Source organism: Palaemon carinicauda, chromosome 3 (assembly GCF_036898095.1).
Source record: "Palaemon carinicauda isolate YSFRI2023 chromosome 3, ASM3689809v2, whole genome shotgun sequence".
NCBI lineage: Eukaryota > Metazoa > Arthropoda > Malacostraca > Decapoda > Palaemonidae > Palaemon > Palaemon carinicauda.
The window spans coordinates 132,071,520-132,093,653 of record NC_090727.1 but is presented as its reverse complement, the minus strand read 5'-3'; the positions used below and the strand labels follow the sequence as shown (position 1 = coordinate 132,093,653).

Here is a 22,134-nt window from a genome sequence, read left to right as displayed (position 1 = left end):
CTTTGCTAATTGCCTTAACTGGTTACTTTAAAGAAAGAGTCCATTTGGTGCCTTTATTAATGGTGGTAAGGCATCGCAGCATACTTTTTAGGGTGTATCATCCACAGCAGGCAAACATTTCCCCTAGACAATGATGGGTGGCAGGAATGAGTGGCGATGACATGAGAAGCCCAAAAACCAGTGTTACTAGATTAAACTCAGCCCTAGTATATCTTTGTTAACCAGGTAAAGACATGGCAGTCAATAATGAAAACCTTTGTCGATACACAAGCACTCAGCTTATCTAACTTTGGGCTTGGAAGTAAAGTTGTTCCAGCTCAGTTCAGTCCCTTAACATTGCCATGTTGAGCAAGATTAAAATTAAAATAAATAAATAAATAGGCATTGCAACATTTTAATGGCTACACTTGAGAACTGCAACGGGAACTAAAGTAACACGTTTATTTGAACTGCAAGATGGCTACAAAGACTTTAGAAATCAAAGTATAAGAAAATGGACCCCAACACTTAACAAGGTCATAAGAGATAGTAAAACAATATAACCAGGCAGATAACAGTGTGGGACAACACCAAAAATTAACAACCAGAGGTCATACAGCTAACTTCTGGAAAAATGTGCCTGCTAGTGTAGCGATTCCTTACCCACACCACAAACACTTTTAATACACCAGAAAGGTTATTTAGCTTTATTCTTGTATCTGACGTCATCTACAATATGTTCATTGGTTGCTTCACATTGTGTTGTGGTAACAATGTTTGCCCAATATTGTGGATGCTACCTTTGATCCATAAAGACAGGTAGTATTTATAAAATTAGAATGGAGTTTAAATTTCTTATTCTCATGCAGTATAAATCACAAATTTTAAGTAATTTGTATTTTTCCTAACAATACTTACCTCGAACTACTTTCTTAGGAGTATCTGGGATCTCCTCCTTAACGGACCAAGAATTTTGCGTAGTTCCCCCTATCTACGTTACCTTTGTCGGGGCGCTCCGTGGCTGATGGATACTCGCCCTGAGGCGACCCGGGGTCAGCGAGCGAGAGTGCGCTGCTAGATCTGAGTCGTCAGTAAGCGTATGTTTAAGTACTACTCGAACTCCTGTAAGACACTCGGGGTAGGATGGGTGGAAAAGGTAGGAGAGTCGGGGAAAGCACGCAAAAGTCTACCTTAAGTACAACTCACCTTTATGTATAATCCAGACATGGGTTTCCACAGCATCCATCTCTCACATGGTAGGAGGAGTGGAAAGGGGAAAAAGGGGTAGCAAGGAAAGGGGGAGTAAGGAGGAAACTTGTGTCATTTGCGATTACTTCCCTCGGGCTACCCTGGGCCTTTAACCTTTAAACTTGTTGCATGGCGGAAATTACTGGTCCAATGGAGAAGGCGTCCAGGGATTTCCTCGTACAGTCTTTCAGGTAGTGGCCCATAAAGGTGGACTGCCTGGCCCAAGTATCTGCTCGCATGACTTGGCCCACTGCCATGTTGGTATCAAAAGCCAAAGAAGTGCTAAGGCCCCTAATATCATGGGGTCGCGGGGTCCCAGGAACCGCGGATCCATCACTGTCGTAAGCCCTCTTGGTGACTAGCCGAAGCCAGAAGGAGATCGTGTTCTTAGACACTGCCCTCTTGACTGGGCCTGAAGAGACAAAACAAACTTTTGATGGCTGGCCTGAGTTTGGCTGTCTTACTGAGATATTTTCTGATTGTTCTCACTGGGCACAGGAGCAAATCCTCTGGGTTGTCTGAGTGAGGGATTACTGGAATTGAGAACTCCTCGAACCTTGGATCCGCAACTGCTGGGTTCTGGGTCTTGGCCACGAACTCGGGTAGAAACTTAAAGGACAGTTCCTTCCACCCTTTTGAGTGCGAGACCTCGAAGGACAAGCCGTGGAGCTCACTCACATGCTTGGCTGAGGCTAGAGCTAGTAAGAACACTGCCTTGAGAGTGAGGTCTTTATCTAGAATGTCCTTAAGGGGTTTGAAGGGAGGCCTCGATAGAGCCTTGAGAACCTTGGCCACGTCCCACTGCGGAACCCTAGAGGCGCGTGGGGAACAAGACTGCTCGAAACTCCCGATGAGCATGGAGATGTGGTGAGATGCCCCCAGGTTGATGCCTCTGAGTTGAAAAACTTGCCCCAGTGCCGCACGGACTTCGTTGATGGCTGGAATGGAGACCCCCAGGTCGTCCCTCAAGTGAACCATTAAGTCTGCAATCCTGTGGACTGATGCGTCTAAGGGTCTCAGATTCTGTGTGGCACACCACTTCACGAACGTGGCCCACTTGGCCTGGTACACCACGCACAAGGACTTTCGGAGATACCCTGACATCCTGGAAGCTGTCTTCTCTGAGAACCCTTCCTTCCTTAGCAGGGGCTTGATAACCTCCACGCGTGTAGCTGCAGGCACTGTGGGTTTTCGTGCAGTCTTCGGAAGTGCGGTTGACGTAGTAGATCTTCCCTTACTGGAAGGGGCCATGGAGGGAGTGTGACCAGGTCCTGTAGATCTGCGAACCACTCCCTCTCCGGCTACCAGGGCGCTACCAAAGTCATCCTTGTAGCCCTTGACTGCCTGAGCCTGTTGAGTACCTGCCTGAGGAACCCGAAGGGAGGAAAAGCGTATACGTCGAGACCGTCCCACGAGTGCTGGAAGGCGTCCTCGAACGCTGCTGTCGGGTCTGGCACCGGAGAACAGAACACGGGTAACTGAACATTGAACCTCATGGCGAACAGATCTATTACCGGTGAACCCCACAACTGGAGAACCTCCTGCGCTACTTGCGGATGTAGAGACCATTCCGACCCTACTACTTGTCCTGTCCTGCTGAGGCCGTCGGCCAGTACGTTTCTCTTTCCCGGAATGAACCTGGCTGTAAGAAGGATGTGGTTCTTTTCGGCCCATTCCAGGATTTGAGCTGTGAGGTTGCACAATTCCCTTGATCTCAGGCCTCCCTGCTTCTTTATGTATGCCACTACAGTGGCATTGTCGCACATGAGGGCTACTGAGTTTCCTCGAAGTAGATGGGCGAACGTCACGAGGGCCTTTTGAACTGCCAGGAGCTCGAGCAGGTTTATATGGAGGGTCTTCTCCTCCAGGGACCACTTTCCCACTGCCGTTTCCTCGAGTAGACGGGCTCCCCACCCCTCCTTTGATGCGTCTGTGAAGAGCAACATCTCCGTAGGGGCGGACGTGAACGGTATCCCTTTTAGTGTGTTCTCCCTGTCGGACCACCAGAGGAGCATGTTCCTGGAGGCTGGGGTCATCCTGACTATGTTCTGCAGAGGGTCCCCCGGTGACCAGAGGTCCTTCAGATTCCACTGGACTGGCCTCAGCTTGAGCCTCCCCTAAGGGGCCAACATCTCCAGCGAGACCAGGTGTCCCACGAGTCTCTGCCAATCCTTGGCTCTCATTGGTGTGTGTGTCAGAAATGGCCGAATTCCTGGGAGGGGAATGTCTTCGCTAACTGGGAGTCCAGGACCATCCCCAGGTACGTCATCCTGGTGGTGGGGACTAACTGGGACTTCTCCAAGTTGATGGTGATCCCCAGATCCCCGCAGAACTGCAATAGTTTCACCCCCTGCTCCTTTAAGGCTGCCTCTGAGGCTGAAAGTAGCAACCAGTCGTCGAGATATCTGATCAGCCTGATGCCGTTTGTGTACCCAGACTGATACCAAGGTGAACACCCTCGTGAACACCTGAGGCGCCATTGACAGGCCGAAGCAGAGGGTCTTGAACTGTAGGGACTGGGATCCCCACTTCACTCTGAGGAACTTCCTGCTGGAGGGATGTATGGAGATTTGAAAATAGGCATCCTTGAGATCCAGGGACATCATGAAATCCCCTTCTCTCAAGGCTGCCAGCACCGACTTCGGCGTGTCCATCTTGAAGGACGAATTCTTGATAAACTTGTTCAGGGCCGAGAGGTCGATGACTGGCCTCCAACCTCCCGTAGCTTTCTCTACCAGGAAGAGCCTGCTGTAGAATCCTGGGGACGATCCCTGGACGGGTTACAGAGCTTCCTTGCTCAACATGGCTGCTCTTTTCTTGTGATCTTTGGGTGCCAGCCATTCTGCCCGATGTTCGGGGATCAGAGGGGGAGGTTCCGACTGGAAGGGAATCCTGTCTCCCTCCCTGAGGACTGTCATGGACTAGGGGTCCGCCCCGTTGTCTCGCCATGCTTGCCAATATTGTTTGAGGCAACCCCCCACCTGAGGCGTGGGAAGGTGTAGGGGGCCTCTCTCCCTATCTCCTTCTGGGGAGACGGTTTGAGCGGCCTCTCCTTGAGCCTGAATACTTTTGCCTAAAGGAGGCCTGGACTGGAGCAATGTCCCTGCGGGAGGGCCGTGGGGATTGGTGCCAGAAAGGGGAGGAGGCCTCCTGTCTAGCTGGTGGCGTAGGTGGGTAGGCCCCGTCCACTGATGTTCTTCTGTGGGAAGGACGTCTTGCTGCCGTCTGCCTGGGCTCCGACGAGTCCTTCAGTTTTCCCACTCTCTCCAATGTTTCAGCTACCGCCTGAAGGGGAACACGGTCTCACCCCACACCGGCGTATTCCTTAAGAACTTTGCCTCCCGTTCGCGGAGTCTACGGGGAAGCCTGTTAATGACTGTATCCCTCCTCCTTAGGACCCAGTTTGCCGTCTGGGTCACTGACTGGAAAGTGAGGAATTTCATAGCTTTCCCCCCGGAACGGATAAGTTCCTGCAGTAGGGCTTGGTTTTCTGGTACTGAAAGGTCGTGGGCTAGTTGGAACCCTGCTAGGTTGCACGCCCACCAGTCCAACCAGGAGGTCACGTTAACAATATCTTGGGAGGTGTTCTCCATCATGGCGGCCTCAGCTTGCGAGAAGACCACTGGGGCAGTAAGGCTCCTTTCATCAGTACTGCCCTGGTTCAAGGTTGCGACGGCTTCTCTTAAGGTGCGGGACCCTGAATGACGACCGTCCGGCACATAGAACTTTTTCTGGGTCCTTAGTCCAGGCAGGAACTTGAAGGACCGTTGGGCTCGTAGGGAGTTCTTAGGCCCCGCAACAAACTGATCGACATGTTCCATGCCCAGGGCTACGTCGGGCGCTAGGGGTAGAGTCAAGGATGGCTATTGCTGCACCGGATTGTCCACCATCCTGCCCAAACCCGAAAGCCAAGCCTGCTCTGACGAAGGTTGCGGCTCATCTAGCCTGTGATGGTGCCATATTAGAGCCAGGACCTTCCTGTATGAGGACACCTCATCCAGGGAACACTCGCCAGTGTCCAACAATTCCTCTACCACCTGAACCTCCGTGTCGGATGCATCTTCGAACACGGAGGGATCCATGGGGGCGGACGTATCTCAAAATTCATGCCGGGTCGATGGAGCGGCTGCCTCCGTCACGGATGGAGCTGTCGGGGTGGAGATAGCCGTCATGGGTCTACCCCCTCCCGGGGAAATCCATGGAGAACCACTTTCCAGTTGTGCCAGGGGCTGCTTCCGTATCTTCGGTGAGACAAAGGACGTGGGAGCCATGCTGCTGGGTCTCATCCGCGGCTGCCCCAGCAGGACGGATGGAGCTGATGACTTACCGGGCAAGGGCAAGGAAAAGTGTGCCAACGGCTGCAACCGACTGGCGGACGGAGCCGAAGAGACACTGGGCAAGGGCGCGGAAGCGGCTCCAGCGGCCACCGAGGCAGGCACTGGAGCGGCAGGCGCCCTGCACGATCTGCATGGTGGAAACGCCACTCTGACGTACTTCCTCCTGGAAGAAGAATTCTTCTTACTCCTCCTCCTCGTGGTCTTAGCCTTATTCCTCGCAGGGCCTGCGTAAGAGCTCTCCTTCCTCGTCTTGGATCTCTTCCTCTTCCTTCTCGTCTCCTGGCCGCTGGAATCCTCCGACGAAAATGAGCTGTAGGACGAGGAACTGTCCGAAGAAGAGGAGCTGTTGGAGTCCTCCGTATCTTCTGCTACTACTCTCGTTGCCCGTGATGTAGCTACCGGGGTGACGGGCTGCATGAAGTCCGACGGAAGCGTCGCTGAGGGCGCTAGGGGCGTGCGAAGTGCACCTCGAGAGGCAAACCAGCCCTCAAACTCTTCTAGCCGCATGGGGGACCTGAAAGGCGTCTTTTGCGCCGTCCACACAACAGAGTCGGGGTCCGAAGAGCAAGTGGTCCTCCTTTCTTTGTCACGGCCGCCCCCAGAACCCGCTGTACCTGTAAAACACTGCCACGATGGGGGGGATAGGAACTGTTTCAGGCCTCGCCCACACCGGGTCTTCACTGGAGACGTGATCTGTCCGCCACACTAGCAGACCCCCCACTCGTCTGCGTAGGCCCCACAGTGTCAGCATTCCCGTTATCAGACTCATGGGGAACGGCAATGGGCCGTTTCCCCGCAACGGACTTACCTCGTCCCCTACTCTAGGTAGGGGAAGGGGAAGGAGAACATCTCTCCGAAGGCACTGAGGGCGACGTCAAGGGCGAGCTAATGCCCGCCTTCCTGGTAGACCGTTTGGGCGCCTTCTTCTTCGTAGCAAATAAGGTCCACTGCCAGGACTCACACTCCGGACACGTGGAGGCAGGGGAGCACCTATTGCCTCTACACGAGGAGCACAGCGTGTTCGGGTCGACATCAGGACTGGACAGCCAGGCCCCGCAAGACTTACCGGCCTTGGGTCCGGGATAACGACGCTGAGATTCCATAATGGAAAACAGGGACACGCAAGCAACACAAGTAACACAAGGAAAGGATAGGGAACACAAAGGGTACATGTGGGGCACAAAGGATGGGGAACACAAGGGAACACATGGTATACAATGGTGGGTCGGGAGGGATGTGAGAGAGAACGGCGAGATGTGATCTACGCCGCGACCAGACGCTTACTGACGACTCAGACCTAGCAGCGCACTCTCGCGCGTTGACCCCGGGTCGCCTCAGGGCAAGTATCCATCTGCACGGAGCGCCCCGGCAAAGGTAACAGAGATAGGGGGAACTACGCAAAATTCTTGGTTGGTTAGGGAGGAGATCCCAGATACTCCTAAGAAAGTAGTTTGAGGTAAGTACTCCGTGCTGGAACAATGATAAATTATTGCTATGCTCGAAGATTTTCCTTAACTAAATGGCTAATATTGAAGAAAGGTACCCATTTTTGTTTTTCTTTTACTGCATTACCTTTATCACTTAGTTTTCCACAATTTCCATAAGGCCTTGAAAGGTTGCTTATACCTGTGTATAACTTTACTGTAATTGCATTTTATCTTGTTCCATGTAAATGTATATTTAGGATAGTGAACCATAATACCCGGTAACAATTTTACAGCTGCAACAAATCCTTCAGTCCAGTTATACAAGTTTCTAGAAACGAGTATGCATCAGTTCCGTTAGAAATATGTAGATTCTAGCTGCACAAGTCATTGCTAAGACCAGAAAGAAAGAATTCTTGGGATGCTGGCAACATTGTATAGTTATCAGCTATTCACCAACACTGCAGGCAAGTGGTTCAGCCTGAGAAAAACTAGTCACTTTTATGATCAGGACTTGAGGGATTGGGTGAGGCAGGACATTTAAATAAGTGACTAAGGTTTGTATAGCTAGGGAAAATACAAATTGTTTTAAAAATTTGTACAGTAGTTTGTTCCTACACTGATACAAACCCTCATCATTTATAAGGTGGGAGGAGGTATCCACAGTCTAAAGGGCATTTGTGAAGCACTAACCCAGATATAATATAAATGATATATTAGACTGGCTCGTATGAGAGGCAGGATGTAGATATCTGCCTCGAGGTAAGATGCAAGTCATTGACTTAAGGTATAAATTTGGTTAGCACAAAAGGAATTTAATTCCAAATTTGATCTAACCTACAACCAAATGTCACAAGGAATTTTTACATGTATGAAGGTCCCTTCAAAGCAGGTACTCCTGGTTGCGATACAGTATATCAGACTGGTGGGGGAGAGAGAAAAAACTCATTCCATTCACACACTCACTTATTCCAAGAATATCCAATGGCATGACAAAAAGGTAATTGTTCTGAAAGGGGAAGTCCTAAACTATCTGTTAAACCGCCACTACTGGACCCAGAGAGAAAATTGTCAAGTGATCTGTGGGTACAGTCCCTAAGATAATGAGCAATAAAGGTGGTCAGTCTTTCCCAGACTCGGGCACTAAGGAATTTGAGTGCAGAGGGGGTTTTTGCGAAACGTTAGGGTTGCTGTAACACCATGTGCTGCATATAATGAGCCCTAATCGGGGATGCAGGCAGTGCTTCTCCAGAGGATTTATATGCTTTGAGAATAATTTCCCACAACCAAAATGTGATTGTGTTCTTTGTCACTCTCTTTTTGCTGTAACTTGTACTCAGGAATAAATAAGAAATTTCAGGACAAAAGGGAGATCTGTTCTCACTTCTCGAGCAGAAGGATGTGCCCTTTCTCACTGCAGTGGACACTAAAACAACTGTGGTTATATTTTTCGGACCCTTCTGCAGCTCTAGTTGAAGCTCGCTCGAGAATTGAGAACAGATCTCCCTTTTGTCCTGAAATTTCTTATTTGTTCCTGACTACAAGTTGTACTGTGTACAGTCTAAAGCAAAGCACCTTGAATTGGTAGATCTTCTCTCTGAAAGTCTCTGAACGAGAATCGCAGAAACTTTCTGAATCTGTGATGGATGGAAACCTGAAAGCAGGCATCTTTCTGGTTTATGATCAACTTGAAGTAATTTTTCCTGATGATCTTTGCTTGGGGTCTCCATCTTAAACCTGGTTTGGAGCACAAACTGGTTCATGTAGGAAAGGTCTATGACAGGTCTCCAGCCCCCTGTCACCTTCTCTAACAGGAAGAGGTTGCTGACAAACCCTGGGGACCTCTTCTAAGGCGCCCTTTGCAAGCATCCGATACATTTCCTCATCCAATGTCTTTCCGTGACCCTCGGAATAAATTGAGGAGATTATCAAAGTCATAGTCAAGGGAGAGGGAGATTTCATGAATGGGACAAGATACAGTACCCTGAACGGAGAACACCCACTGTCCATGGATTGGGCCTGAAGGTGGTGTCGTGTATGATTTGCCCTCCCTAATAGGAGCCACAATGGTTTCTGTTCTAGTGCCCAGAGAAATGTCCCCTGTAGGATAAGGAAGGGTTCTGATCCTGCTTCTTGATAACCCGAGAGATAGCTGGTTCTGGTAACAGGTGATACGGTTTGGCCAGAACTGCATCCCTTCTTTTGAGAACATAATTTCCCCAATTAAAGATTGCTTGTGACCAGCCCTGAAAAGCAGACATAGCAGCTAACCCCCCATGTTCTGCATCTCGTGATGAAAGAAAAGTAAATCTGGATCTACTGTACTGGCAGAGGAACTCCCCAAAGTGAGAGTAGCCACTTCTGGATCTATCGGCAGAGGAACTCGACTCCCAGAGGGAGAGTAAACACATTTGAATCTATTGGCAATGGACTGGGTTGAATCTCTTTGAGTTAATAATGAGGAGGCAGTATAGAAGACCTACTAGATCAATGAATTCTCAGCTGTAGATACCTGCTTGAGTTGACAAACACTCATTAAACCTGTGTCAAGTATTGTGACTCCAGAAATACTGTTAATCGTTGGGCATAAGGTGGGTCACCAAAACAATCAAGGCCCCTAATGTTTCATCATATTCATGAAATGAGAGGCATGTAACGTGGCTACCCCGGTATTGTCTGCGATAACCTTTGGGGCCACTTCATGAAACTCTTCTATGACAATAGGTGAAGAACTACAGGGTTAGGCTCCTGTTTCAGGATAGGTCTGAAAATTTCGCCTTGTTAGGAGTCTTTTTATGCTCCCGTCTCTAGTGTGAGCGAGGTGCTGAAAAATCTGAAATAGAATGTGGAGAGCTGTGATCTCTACTAATTGAGGAATCTGTCAAAATTTGTCTTTGAAACAGACGTTTTAGATTCCCTATCAGAACTGGATCTTTGAAGAAAAGCACTTGTTGGGAGTATCCCATCGTGAAAGCTTACGTCTAGGGTCAGAATAATATGGAGAAAAATCAGATCTCTGCATCTCAGGGGTAGTTGATGGCATGGCGGGTAAAGGTTCTGCAGCCTTTTTCTGTCAAAGTTCTGCAAATGAGAAATTTCCTACCTGTGCTATGTTGAGGATAATATGGAGGCAGATATAATTACTGTTGCAGGTGTTGAGGTGCTGGTAATGGGAGATGAGATTGAGAGAGAGATTACAAGAGAGGAAGTGAGGAGAGCACTAGATGAAACAAGAGTAGGAAAAGCATCTGGTATGGATGGTGTGAGAGCTGAGTTGTTTAAGGAAGGGGGTGTGACTGTACTTGAATGGTTGGTGAGATTGTTTAATATGTGTTTTGTGTTGTCAATGGTACCAGTAGATTGGGTTTGTGCGTGTATTGTACCACTATATAAGGGTAAGGGAGATGTGCATGAGTGTTGTAATTCAAGGGGTATTAGTTTGTTGAGTGTGGTGGGAAAAGTGTATGGTAGAGTACGGATTAATAGGATTAAGGATAAAACAGAGAATGCGATCTTAGAAGTACAGGGTGGTTTTAGAAGAGGTAGGGGTTGTATGAATCAGATTTTTACAGTTAGGCAGATATGCGAGAAATATTTAGCCAAAGGTAAGGAGGTGTATGTTGCGTTTATGGATCTGGAGAAAACGTATGATAGAGTTGATAGGGAAGCAATATGGAATGTGATGAGGTTATATGGAGTTGGTGGAAGGTTGTTGCAAGCAGTGAAAAGTTTCTACAAAGGTAGTAAAGCACGTGTTAGGATAGGAAATGAAGTGAGCGATTGGTTTCCGGTGAGAGTGGGGCTGAGACAGGGATGTGTGATGTCGCCGTGGTTGTTTAACTTGTCTGTTGATGGAGTGGTGAGAGAGGTGAATGCTCGAGTGCTTGGACGAGGATTAAAACTGGTAGACGAGAATGACCATGAATGGGAGGTAAATCAGATGTTGTTTCCGGATGATACTGTACTGGTTGCAGATGCGGAAGAGAAGCTTGGCCGATTAGTGACAGAATTTGGAAGGGTGTGTGAGAGAAGGAAGTTGAGAGTTAATGTGGGTAAGAGTAAGGTTATGAGCTGTACAAGGGAAGGTAGTACGATGTTGAATGTCATGTTGAATGGAGAGTTACTTGAGGAGGTGGATCAGTCTGTTGTTGCAGAAAATGGTGGAGTGGAAGCAGATGTACGTCAGAGAGTGAATGAAGGATGCAAAGTGATTGTACCAACTGTGATGTATGGATCGGAGTTTTGGGGAATGAAAGTGACGTAGAGACAAAAATTGAATGTGTTTGAGATGAAATGTCTAAGGAGTATGGCTGATGTATCTCGAGTGGATAGGGTTAGGAACAAAGTAGTGAGGGTGAGAACGGGTGTAAAAAACAAGTTAGCAGCTAGAGTGGATATGAATGTGTTGAGGTGGTTTGGCCATGTTGAGAGAATGGAAAATGGCTGTCTGCTAAAGAAGGTGATGAATGCAAGAATTGATGGGAGAAGTACAAGAGGAAGGCCAAGGTGTGGGTAGATGGATGGAGTGAAGGAAGCTCTGGGTGATAGGAGGATATATGTGAGAGAGGCAAGAGAGCGTGCTAGAAATAGGTATGAACGGCGAGCGATTGCGACGCAGTTTCGGTAGGCCCTGCTGCTTCCTCCGGTGCCTTGGATGACTGCGGAGGTAGCAGCAGTAGGGGATTCAGTGTTATGAAGCTTCATCTGTGGTGGATAACAGGGGAGGGTGGGCTGTGGCAGCTCTAGCAGTACCAGCCAAACTCGGTTGAGTCCCTTGTCAGGCTGGGAGGAACGTAGAGAGGAGAGGTCCTCTTTTCGGTTTCATATTGCAACTCGGGCACAAAGGATGAAAATCTACTTCGACCCTGCTCATGAGGTTCCGCAAGGGCACCCTTCAAGGGCGGGCCAAGTATGCATACTATCCTGAGCACAACTCATATAACAAGCACATAAGGAAAAGTATAGGCACAACACAGCGTGGAGAGTGACCGTAGCGTATGTCCGTTCCAGGCAACGACCAGGCTCTCTTAAGCCCAGTACACACTATGATTCATAATGCATGCATTATTGAATAGACGCGTTGAAAAGACTTGCACGAAACCACACCACCAACGTTTGATGGGCTGGCCCGATTTCTGTCTGCTCAGTGTTGCGTCAGCGTTAAAAGTGGGAGGTTGTTTGCTCAGCTCTTCAGTGCCAATTGAGTGGACAAGGACCAAAACATTTTTTTTCATCATAATAGTAAAACTTTTCATAAATTTAATTTTATTGATTTTAAAATAAATTTTAATAATTTTAATTATAATAACAGTAGTCTTCTGGTAGAATATATCATCGGTGTACATCCTCTCTCAATGAATGCCAACTGCAACTAGCCACCTTGCGTGCAAAAACAAGTGAGCAGTGTTGCAGTACAGGTTGGCCACTAGTAATTTTTTCAACACCATGAGGCTGATACATAAATCATAGAGTGTACTGGGCTTTAGTCTACAGTGCTTTCCGCAGCGACCATACAGTGTTGCCAGTATCCCGAAAGGATTCAGGAGTAGACCCTTACAAATGACGAGGGTTTGTATCTGTGTAGGAACAAAGAGATCTAAAGAAAATTTCCTTCAGCATACATCTTTATAGCTTTTGTTTATATATAAAAGAATATTCTATAATGTACGACTGGATTTGCCATACTGATAAACATTCAAACAAAACCTGTTAAAATTTTAAGCCGTGACAAGCAGGACAATGAAACGGATATCTGTATTAATATTTAATATTTTTGTACAAAGATTGATGCTTACTAGTGAGATGTTGCAGTATTACACACTGTAGATCTTCATGCCATGTCATTCTGCTTGGTTTAGCTCTTGACAGAGGTCTTACTGCAAATGGCACTTAAAAAAATACTTAAGCATACATTATATGAGGGAACTCAGGGTGATTGACAATCAGCAACTAAGACTGGGTCACGATGGAACTACGGAGCCCCTACATGACCATTTCATATTGATAATGGACTCATTTTTTTTTTTTACATTAAATAATCATGTAAAAAAGACATAAAAATAGTGAAGCATCCATGACAGTGCCAGAGATTTAGAGTAAGGACTAGGGGCAATACAAGAACCTCCCCTGCACCCACAAACCACCGAGCTCGGTTACAGTACAAGGTCCTGTTGAATTCTCACTCAGCCTTACACTAAATGTCCCCAGAACAAATGCGAAAGGCGGTGAGGAGATATGCAAGGTTGGCCTGCAATGAACACTTCACCAGTCAGCTCACTGGTCAGATGGACACTACCCACCACACTTCACATTAAAAAGTTATGTCAAAATTCCACATTATAGTTTAAATGTAAGTCACTTCACTTTCATCACAAATTGCACTTGCTGCTCAGTTTCTGCATCAAAAGTTCTAAAGTCCTTTCTTTTCAGTGTTCAAGCATAAAAACCAACGAATAAACTCCTCCCTTCCTCTGCCAGTTTTGCTGGCAGGACGGGTACCTGAGTAGGGTGGGGTGGCCGTGGGGGCAGCATACCAATCTGACCTGGTCTATCACATTGCCACTAACACACACAGACACAAACGTACATCTAAAGTCCCGCATATGCACTTAACTGCGTCTACCTGCAGTATGTTGCACGAACCGGTGGTTTCGGTCGTCTAAAAAATTGCCTACATTAAGAAAAAAATGTAGCATAAAAATATGCTAACAAACTAAACATGCCTCTCATGGCACAGTTAAAACATCCTACTTTTAAACAGGATGCTTTGATTATCAAAGAACTGATGACGATGTTGCAGAGACGCAATTTCCCAGGAGGCTGCCATCACTCTACTTGCTAAAGAGTGGGTCCCTGACCTTATAGCCTGGGAGGTGCTGGAGTGGGGGCCTGGTGGCTAGTGATGGAGGGGGCTACGAGAGCTGGCCAGCAGTCTCCTCCGACTATCACCTACGATCATGGTACAGCAGGTACTGAGTGACAGACTGAGGTAAATTTAACTCCCCTAAACGAGTCAACCTTTGTTTACCAACAGCCTGTCGTATCACTCGCCGACATAAATCCATCAAAGGTAGAGGTTCGGCTGTAAATGAGAAAAATTATGTTAAAAATAAAACATTGGCAACTATGATCCAAAAGGGATAAAAGCATTAAAAAAAAAGCTTACTTCCAGCAATATTACATCAATGTCAAGATGCTTACTCCTAAGGAATTTGTAAAATTAATCTGAAACTATACTCCAATACTTACGATCTAGTCCACCTATGTATCTGATGGTTATTTCACAGTGGCCCCATACAGCTGAAACTATAGGAAAAAGCTTCTTGCCTTTCAGCCCACGAAACGCTACTCCCAAATACTGACCCTCTACAACAAATGCCAACGTTCCCTCATCCATATCTAAGACAACTGAAAAAGAATTTGGAAATTAAATTTTGCATAGTAAATACAATGTAAAGGAAAGAAAATATCGAATATCATAATTGTCCTCATTTGTCTTGCTGAATGCTATAGAATTATAGGAAGAATATCATATACAGGTATAGACTTACCATAAAATTTATCTGGGACAACAAATGTTTCATCGTTGTTTAATAAAGAAGGGTAAGTAATGCCCGAGTTGCCTTGTTTGGCATTGTGATACAACTTATTACGGCCTAGGTCCCAGCCCCATGATTGATCATTGCTGCCTACCAAACTCTGTAACAGAAGAATAACAAAATTACTTGAAAAACTCCTACTACCGTACTATAAATGACAAGACAATTTGAAAAAAATTTTATGGAAAATATATAAGCACATCGACATCCCTAAGTACTTTTCATATCAAAATCAACATTTAAATTTCTTAGAAAAAAAGGATAATTCCAAGCCCAGCTATTCAATATATTGATTTTGTTCTGCTGATACATCTTCTTAATAACTAACTGATCATACTAAATTATCTCCATTAAAGTTTGACAACAGTCTTACCGTTGGTTACCTTAAGAATTTTCCTCATCCTTGTCAAAGCAACAAATTTTACATTTCGTTTTCGAATAAAATACAACTTTTAACTAAAACTATCACCCATAAAATCATATAAGAAGCAGAAGAAAATATGAAAAAAAAGAAAATCCTAAAAAAAATATTGGGTAAAAATATACAAGAACACTTATAGCCAAAAACACTTTTACAGCTTGCAATTTTTCACTGTGAAGGCAAACGATATAAAAAAAATCATACCTGGTATCCTTGAGAATGTAAAGGTGCTTCATCCGTAGCAACTCCTACAACAGCATGTGTCCCCCGTTGCCGAGTGGACCAGTGTATTTCCCATAAATGTAGACCTCTTGTATAACCAACTTTTCCTCTTATACAATCTGTGCTCTGGGCAACAGGGTGTCGATGGAACGTCATCTTGTCATCCTCCTGAAAAATATTGGAACCTTTTAGTACTTTTTCTAATGATAAGCACATTGCGACTAAAATATTCTAAAATACTTAATATAACGGCTACATAAACCCTAACGACAAAATAATACTAACACTTTCAACATTGTTACAAAATCACCAAGAAACAGCCAAATAAGCTAGACAAAAGGATTCCTAAATCAAATAAATATCTTAATTAAGCTAGATTTTCATACTAATTTTGAGCTGAAGTATTAAATAACGAAAGTCTAAAAAGTCTCAAAATAGTTTTGAGAACCTTTTCAATGCAATGCAACAAAATGAGCATTAACTCTCTTCCATAACAATCTCATAACATACACACACACATATATATATTTTATTTGCTAAGCTACAACCCTAGTTGGAAAAGCAGGATGCTATAAGCCCAGGGGCTCCAACAGGGAAAATAGCTCTGTGAGGAAAGGAAACGAAGAAAAATAAAATATTTTAAGAGCAACAACATTAAAATATATATCTCCTATAAAAACTATATAAAAACTTTAACAAAACAAGAGGAAGAGAATTAAGATATTCTATTATATATATATCCAAATTTAAAGACTCAAATACCCTATTCTAAACCAAATTCAAAATAAGGATACTTTATACATCTCAGATGCATACACAACAGTGAAAGAAACTTGGCACGAGTTGGGATCCACCGTCCAACACAAACCGAGAAGACGCCTAACTTGGTCCACACAAACTGCATTGAAAAGCTAAATGCTACCAAAGCTTAGGATTTATAAAATTGATGATTCTTCCTCTATAAATAAAATTATAAAGGCAACCAAAAGTATTTACAATGTGGTAAGTTGCTTCATACAGTTTCAAAAAAAAAATGTATATTTGGAAGCAAGAAAAGTAGAAGTTAATTTCTAGCTTCAAACACATTTCTTTCCATATGAAATTCTAACTAACTAACTAACTAACTAACTAACTAACTAACTAACTAACTAACTAACTAACTAACTAACTAACTAACTAACTAACTAACTAACTAACTAACTAACTAACTAACTAACTAACTAACTAACTAACTAACTAACTAACTAACTAACTATCTATCTATCTATCTATCTATCTATCTATCTATCTATCTATCTATATATATATATATATATATATATATATATATATATATAGTGTGTGTATTTGAAGGAAGAAAAATAGAAGTTCATTTAAAATTAGCTTCCTACAGTTTCAAACACATTTTTCCCATATGAAATTCTAACTCAGTCTATATATATATATATATATATATATATATATATATATATATATATATATATATATATATATATATATTTATATATATATATATATGTGTGTGTGTGTGTGTGTGTGTGTGTGTGTGTGTGTTTATTTGGAAGCAAGAAGAATAGAAGTTCATTTAAAATTAGAATTATAAATATAAAATGTCTTAGGAAGCAACTACAGCTGGCAGTTAAAAGAAAACAGGAAGAAGAAGAGAGCAGACCGGATCACACCTGAAACCCCAGCCAACTTCCACTCATGCAAAATTTATCACCCACAACCAAGTTCTTGTCAACACATTACTCACGTTCCTAAAACGAACCACTTGGACATTTCCACTTCCTCATTCAGGTCTTTATACATACATACATATACCAAGGCACTTCCCCCAATTTTGTGGGGTAGCCGACATCAACAAATGAAACAAAAACAAAAAAGGGGACCTCTACTCTCTACGTTCCTCCCAGCCTGTATCTACATCCTGTGAGACATCAGATCTTTATACAAAAAAAAAAAAAAAAAAAAAAAAAAAAAATCAGACTACTAAATAAAATCAAAGCCTTAAAACCGAATACTGCATGTTGCAGTGTCGGGGCTTCCTGGGCCTCATCTTCCTTACCTTGACAAATATATTGAGTGATCTGTCTTCTGCATTCCATGCATGCTTAAGTGAGGCCTCTCGCGGGACGGGCGGCATGTCGAGGAGCAGGTCTAACCGTTTGGGGCGGGTGTAATCCGGGGACATTGCCAATTCCCGGGTCAGGCGGGGCTGTAGGGATCCACCCTCACCCCGACCCACCGACTTCATACCACCTGCAACGAGGAAAGGAAATGAAATTGATCTTGTATATCCGAGTGTAATCTACTATGTAAAGTGTTAAAAAATATTTAAAAACTAATACATCTTATGACTTCTAAAAGAAAAAAATGGAAAATTGGTCAAGTAATGTTTTTTTTTTATTCTTTTAATAATAAATTATACAGTGGTTAAACTTAACATTCAGTTCATGATATTTGATATAAGTAAATAGTTTAGATATTGTATAAGAAATGAAAAGATATTAGCTTAAAAAAATATATTTCGTATCAATCAAATTAAAGTTTTCGATAACAGAAATGTATGAAAGTCACAAAAATTAATGAAATGTATTCAAAATACTTTTTTTCTAGGTTTATAAAAATTATTTAATTTCAACTCTATCCTAACTGGCTTCCAAAATTCGAAGAACCCGATGGGCACGGCTTGTTTGAGAGAGTTCCCACCGCCACCAAAGTTCACCTTCGCTGGAATGAAGGTGTGGTGTTCCGTGAAACCAGTACACGTAATCACAGTTTTTTTATATAAGTGGCGCAAGGATTTTGTATCAAATGGAAAAAAATAGTTAACGAGAAGGCCTCAAATGTCCCTGGTATAAAAATAAACTAGATACAGTAGCCCAATCTGTTATTTTTTCCTATTGGTCAATATCCAGCACACCCCCACCCCCCCCCCCAAAAAAAAAAACGACAAAGGTGTTAAGAAATAATTAGATACAGTAGTCCAAACTACTAGTTTTTCCTTCCACTCGACAAAATATCCAGTAGAAAATACAAAATACAAAATTATCCACTCTACAAAATCCAGCTAAAACGTAAAAATGTAAACGAAAAATGTGTTAATAAAAAAAACTAGATACAGTAGTCTAAACTACTAGATTTTCACTCGACACACTATCCAGCAAAAAATAAAGAAAACATGGAAAACTTTGTCAAAGAAAACACCATGGCTAAATAAGTTAAAATACACCTTTTCACTACATAGCCCAATAATAGGTAAAACAGAACATCTTCACATAAGCAACGAGGCTAAAACCTGACAACCTATCGATGCAAAACACGTAACGGCTACGCGTTCGGTCGCTCATTAACAGAGTTCACACACACTGGTACGTTGTTCGATTTATTTCAACATTATCCAGAATTTAATTATTTTACCTTTCAATATTAGAACGATAAATTATTCGAACAGGCTTTAAGCAGGGTATTGTGCAACGAGGTGAACATACACGAGGCATAATAAATAGAATTATATAATTATTTAGGATGAGAGATATGGTTAAAACTCCCGACACTTGTCTAATTTCATATTGGAAAACACCTGCCTTTCCGATTTGATTAATAATCCATACATTAACTCCACATAAAACACACTTCAAAACCGCTATAAAACATCGAGTTGTACTTAACATCAATTTCTCATGTCCTCAATTTCCACCTTGAAGTTAATATGAACAAAATATAAACAAAATCATTATAATGTAACCAAGTCTTGCAGTAATTATAAACAGTCACAAAACTAATGTGTTTACCTAATTATAAAGAAAGAAAAATTTTATATGAACGACAATGTGCCATCGAGAACTACAACTATTGCAAAAGTTTAACTGTAACGCCAGGAAGTTAAGCCAAGTCACACTCTCGGAAGTTGTTTGCGAAGGAACTAAATTGTAGATGAAAATGACCAAACGCACAAAATATATTCGGCATTATTAATTAGTTGTAATACTTCTTTTAACATTACAATTTTCATATTCTAGAAAGTTTAGGAATTTTTTTTTATTCAACATAAATTTTGCTTTTGGGTAATAGCCGAGATATTTTCATCCTCTATTTCATCTTTTATTATTTTATTTGTTCTTTAAAATGTTATTCAATAAATAAATTATGTCAAAAAACCTAGACTCGTCTTAGCACAAGATACATAGGCCATTTTACTTCATGTTAATTCCTTACGAAACTTTTCAAACTCGGATGTATGGGAATAAGGGCGCCTCCGGGTGAAGCAACATGAGCACGAACGTCAATATGAGAAAATGAAAGTCATGCACAGCTGGCTGCAACTATGCCTTATGTAATGCATCTGTACACTTGTAAACACGGACACGTGCAGACACAAAGATGAAACATAAAAACGACATATAAGGCTATCATCATAGATTTAAACCGGGATAATGGATAACTAAAGTAGCTAACATTTAAAAATGAAACCAACCCTTTAAATGTCTTAAACTAAATGATAAATGAATTTAATTTATATATACAACAAAATAATAATTTCCAAATGCTTTTGTTATAAAAATTACCAAACTTTTACCCCAGCAAATTTTCATTACCATAAATGAGATCATATTTAAAGAAAGATACATAAAATCTATCTTAGCACAATATAAATTGTTACTCGTTTAAAAGTCACTCATGAATTGCAGAGGCAAAGGACAGTGACAATGTCCTGGTGACATGATCAGCGCCCAAGACCTTCTATACATACAACGAAACTAGGGCCAGGCAATGGCCGTTGATGACTCGGCAGGTAGACTATAGGCTCCATCAAAAGGCCACTTAGCTCACAAGGATGGTGAGGTTGCAGATACTATAAGAAACTATCTAGGTTGAGCGGGTCTCGAATCCCAGTCCAACAGATCACCAACATGGACGTTCTAACCACATTTCAATAACCAGTTGATAGTAATTTTTCATATGAAAAAAAAATATATATATATAATTGCATAAACCTTATTTTGCAGTAAAGACGAGAACTTGAGAAGACGAAACAAGACTTAAAACCTTGGAACATAATTCAAGGTAAAGTCAACCTCCAAACAAACCCAACGACAGCGACTAAAAATAATAAAATGAAATACTGCACACAGTCAGAGCCTCCTAACTACAACAAAACAAACAATGCTGAAAATCGTGATATCATTATCAAGTAAAATTCATCTGTCACAAAGGGAAAACAAATCCGTCTACGGGAATGGGGCTTGCAAGGTAACCGAGATAAGCAGGTAAAATAAGGAGGGTAGCACTGACTAATGGAGAAGCAGATCAGGGGGAAGGAGAGGGGAGGGGGGTTGTTGGCAGAGTCCATGACAGAGTCAAGGACTCACGCAAACTTGCAACTTCCTCACACACACACAACACAAAAGCCTTGCTGCTTCCATCCAAGGCTCTCTCTCCCCTACACAATTGTCAACACACGACTCAGGGCCTTGGTCACAAATATAGGATACGCAAAACATGTCATTCCCTTTTCTGAAGATTACGACACCAATAATTACAAAAAAGTCTCAATACAATACCTACGCCAACGATTATCCCTAATCAGCTGACCCGACCTCTAAAGACAAAACTCCCAAACAATGAAATCGCAACATTAGCCTAACAACAAAAATCTATCAGACCGAGAAGAAACAAAAACAATGGCGACTCGGAGACGTTTGTAAGAGGCAAGTGAAGCGAGGGATGATGATGTTCAAGGTTATGGTCAAATGGTCCCACTCCCTCCAGTTCTATCCACTAGCTACCCCTTCCCCCCTCCCCTACCCTCTTCAGGGATACAAGGAGTGCATTGGAGGGAACCAATACCAAGGAGTGTCTGATCACCTTAAAAAGGTAAACAATTTTGATACTATTAAATTTATATGCTTCCCTTTTAAGTATTTTGTCTGCAAATGTTATCAATATTTTAAGTGTATTTTCAAGATGCGATATTTTTACAAGGACTCGTGATATGCCACAAGCCATAAATAATGCAACATTTAAACATCCAAAAAAATAAACCAGACAATTTAAAATAAATATAAACAAAATTATAGCCTAGTGTGCTCACAATGGTAAACACACGAAGCTGTTATAGCCAGAATAAGTGTTGTCTCTTCCCTTTCACTCTTGCAACAACCCTTTCGCAAATAACAGTGAAAGCAAGTATTTACTCGTTCACAGTCGAAACACGACAGCCAACGCATAATAGAGAACAAAACAATTAAATAAAACAGCCTAATTTCTCCAAAATGATTAGTGATCTGATGCTAAGTCTTGATCAAAGTATTCTCTTTTACGGGTTTATTCCTCGCCCTCCATCAGACACTAAAGGTCTGTTCAGGCGGGCCTTGGTATGTGAAAAAAAATTCTTTCCAGTTAATATTTTGCTCTGTATCATTATCAGTTATTTCGCTAGCAAATACGAATCAGTTTACTAGACCAGTATCACACAAACATACATATTTATAAACTAAAGCCAAGAAAAAGACAGATGAAACCCAAGCACCGTACAAATAGAATAGTCAACTTTCTCCAAATTACCATTAAATCGTTGCACGAAATCAGATATTTCACGGCCATTCCTCCTGACGTCATAACACGAGATCCTGAATCACTACAAGGGGCATCACTCCATCCAATCATTAGCTACCATGTGACACCGTTGCAAGGATATAAAGGCATTTGAACGAATTACGTCACCGAGGCAATAATCATGAAAATCTATCATTTATGAGAAATTTCGTTAGACATATCGTGTGAAATTGACGCCGATCTTCCTTCGTACGTATCTTTCATGACATGCACAAAACGAAAGTGCGTATTGCATAAGCAAGCCACACATATACACACACACCACAATCTCTCTCTCCCTCTCT

At 42.9% G+C, this 22,134-nt stretch overlaps 2 protein-coding genes across 3 annotated transcripts in view; both read right to left on the bottom strand.

The window, feature by feature from the left end:
* Window positions 1–1,343: 1,343 nt before the first annotated feature.
* LOC137634154 (uncharacterized) lies at window positions 1,344–4,176 on the bottom strand. The gene is made up of 3 exons (XM_068366408.1): window positions 3,944–4,176; window positions 1,692–3,439; window positions 1,344–1,639 (listed from the first exon to the last, which is right to left on the bottom strand). The coding sequence occupies exons 1-3, from the start codon at window positions 4,174–4,176 to the stop codon at window positions 1,344–1,346; spliced, it is 2,277 nt and encodes a 758-aa protein (XP_068222509.1).
* An 8,563-nt stretch (window positions 4,177–12,739) lies between these two features.
* gus (gustavus) overlaps window positions 12,740–22,134 on the bottom strand; it is a 55,668-nt gene continuing 46,273 nt past the window's right edge. For both annotated transcript variants that reach the window (XM_068370662.1, XM_068370661.1), the window contains 5 exons: window positions 17,298–17,491; window positions 15,212–15,397; window positions 14,539–14,686; window positions 14,237–14,395; window positions 12,740–14,069 (listed from right to left, as the gene is read on the bottom strand). In XM_068370662.1, coding sequence (XP_068226763.1) covers window positions 13,933–14,069; window positions 14,237–14,395; window positions 14,539–14,686; window positions 15,212–15,397; window positions 17,298–17,491 — 824 coding nt within the window. In that variant the 3' untranslated portion in view covers window positions 12,740–13,932. The remainder of the gene's footprint in view (window positions 14,070–14,236; window positions 14,396–14,538; window positions 14,687–15,211; window positions 15,398–17,297; window positions 17,492–22,134) is intronic.

Excerpts from the sequence above, each read along its gene's own strand:
- LOC137634154 (XM_068366408.1), bottom strand. The coding sequence starts at position 4,176 with ATGGCGAGACAACGGGGCGGACCCCTAGTCCATGACAGTCCTCAGGGA. Across the intron at positions 3,440-3,943 it reads GGTAGAGAAAGCTACGGGAG|GAATTCGGCCATTTCTGACA; the intron begins GTTGGAGGCCAG and ends TTCCCCTCCCAG. Across the intron at positions 1,640-1,691 it reads AACAATCAGAAAATATCTCA|GCCCAGTCAAGAGGGCAGTG; the intron begins GTAAGACAGCCA and ends TTGTCTCTTCAG.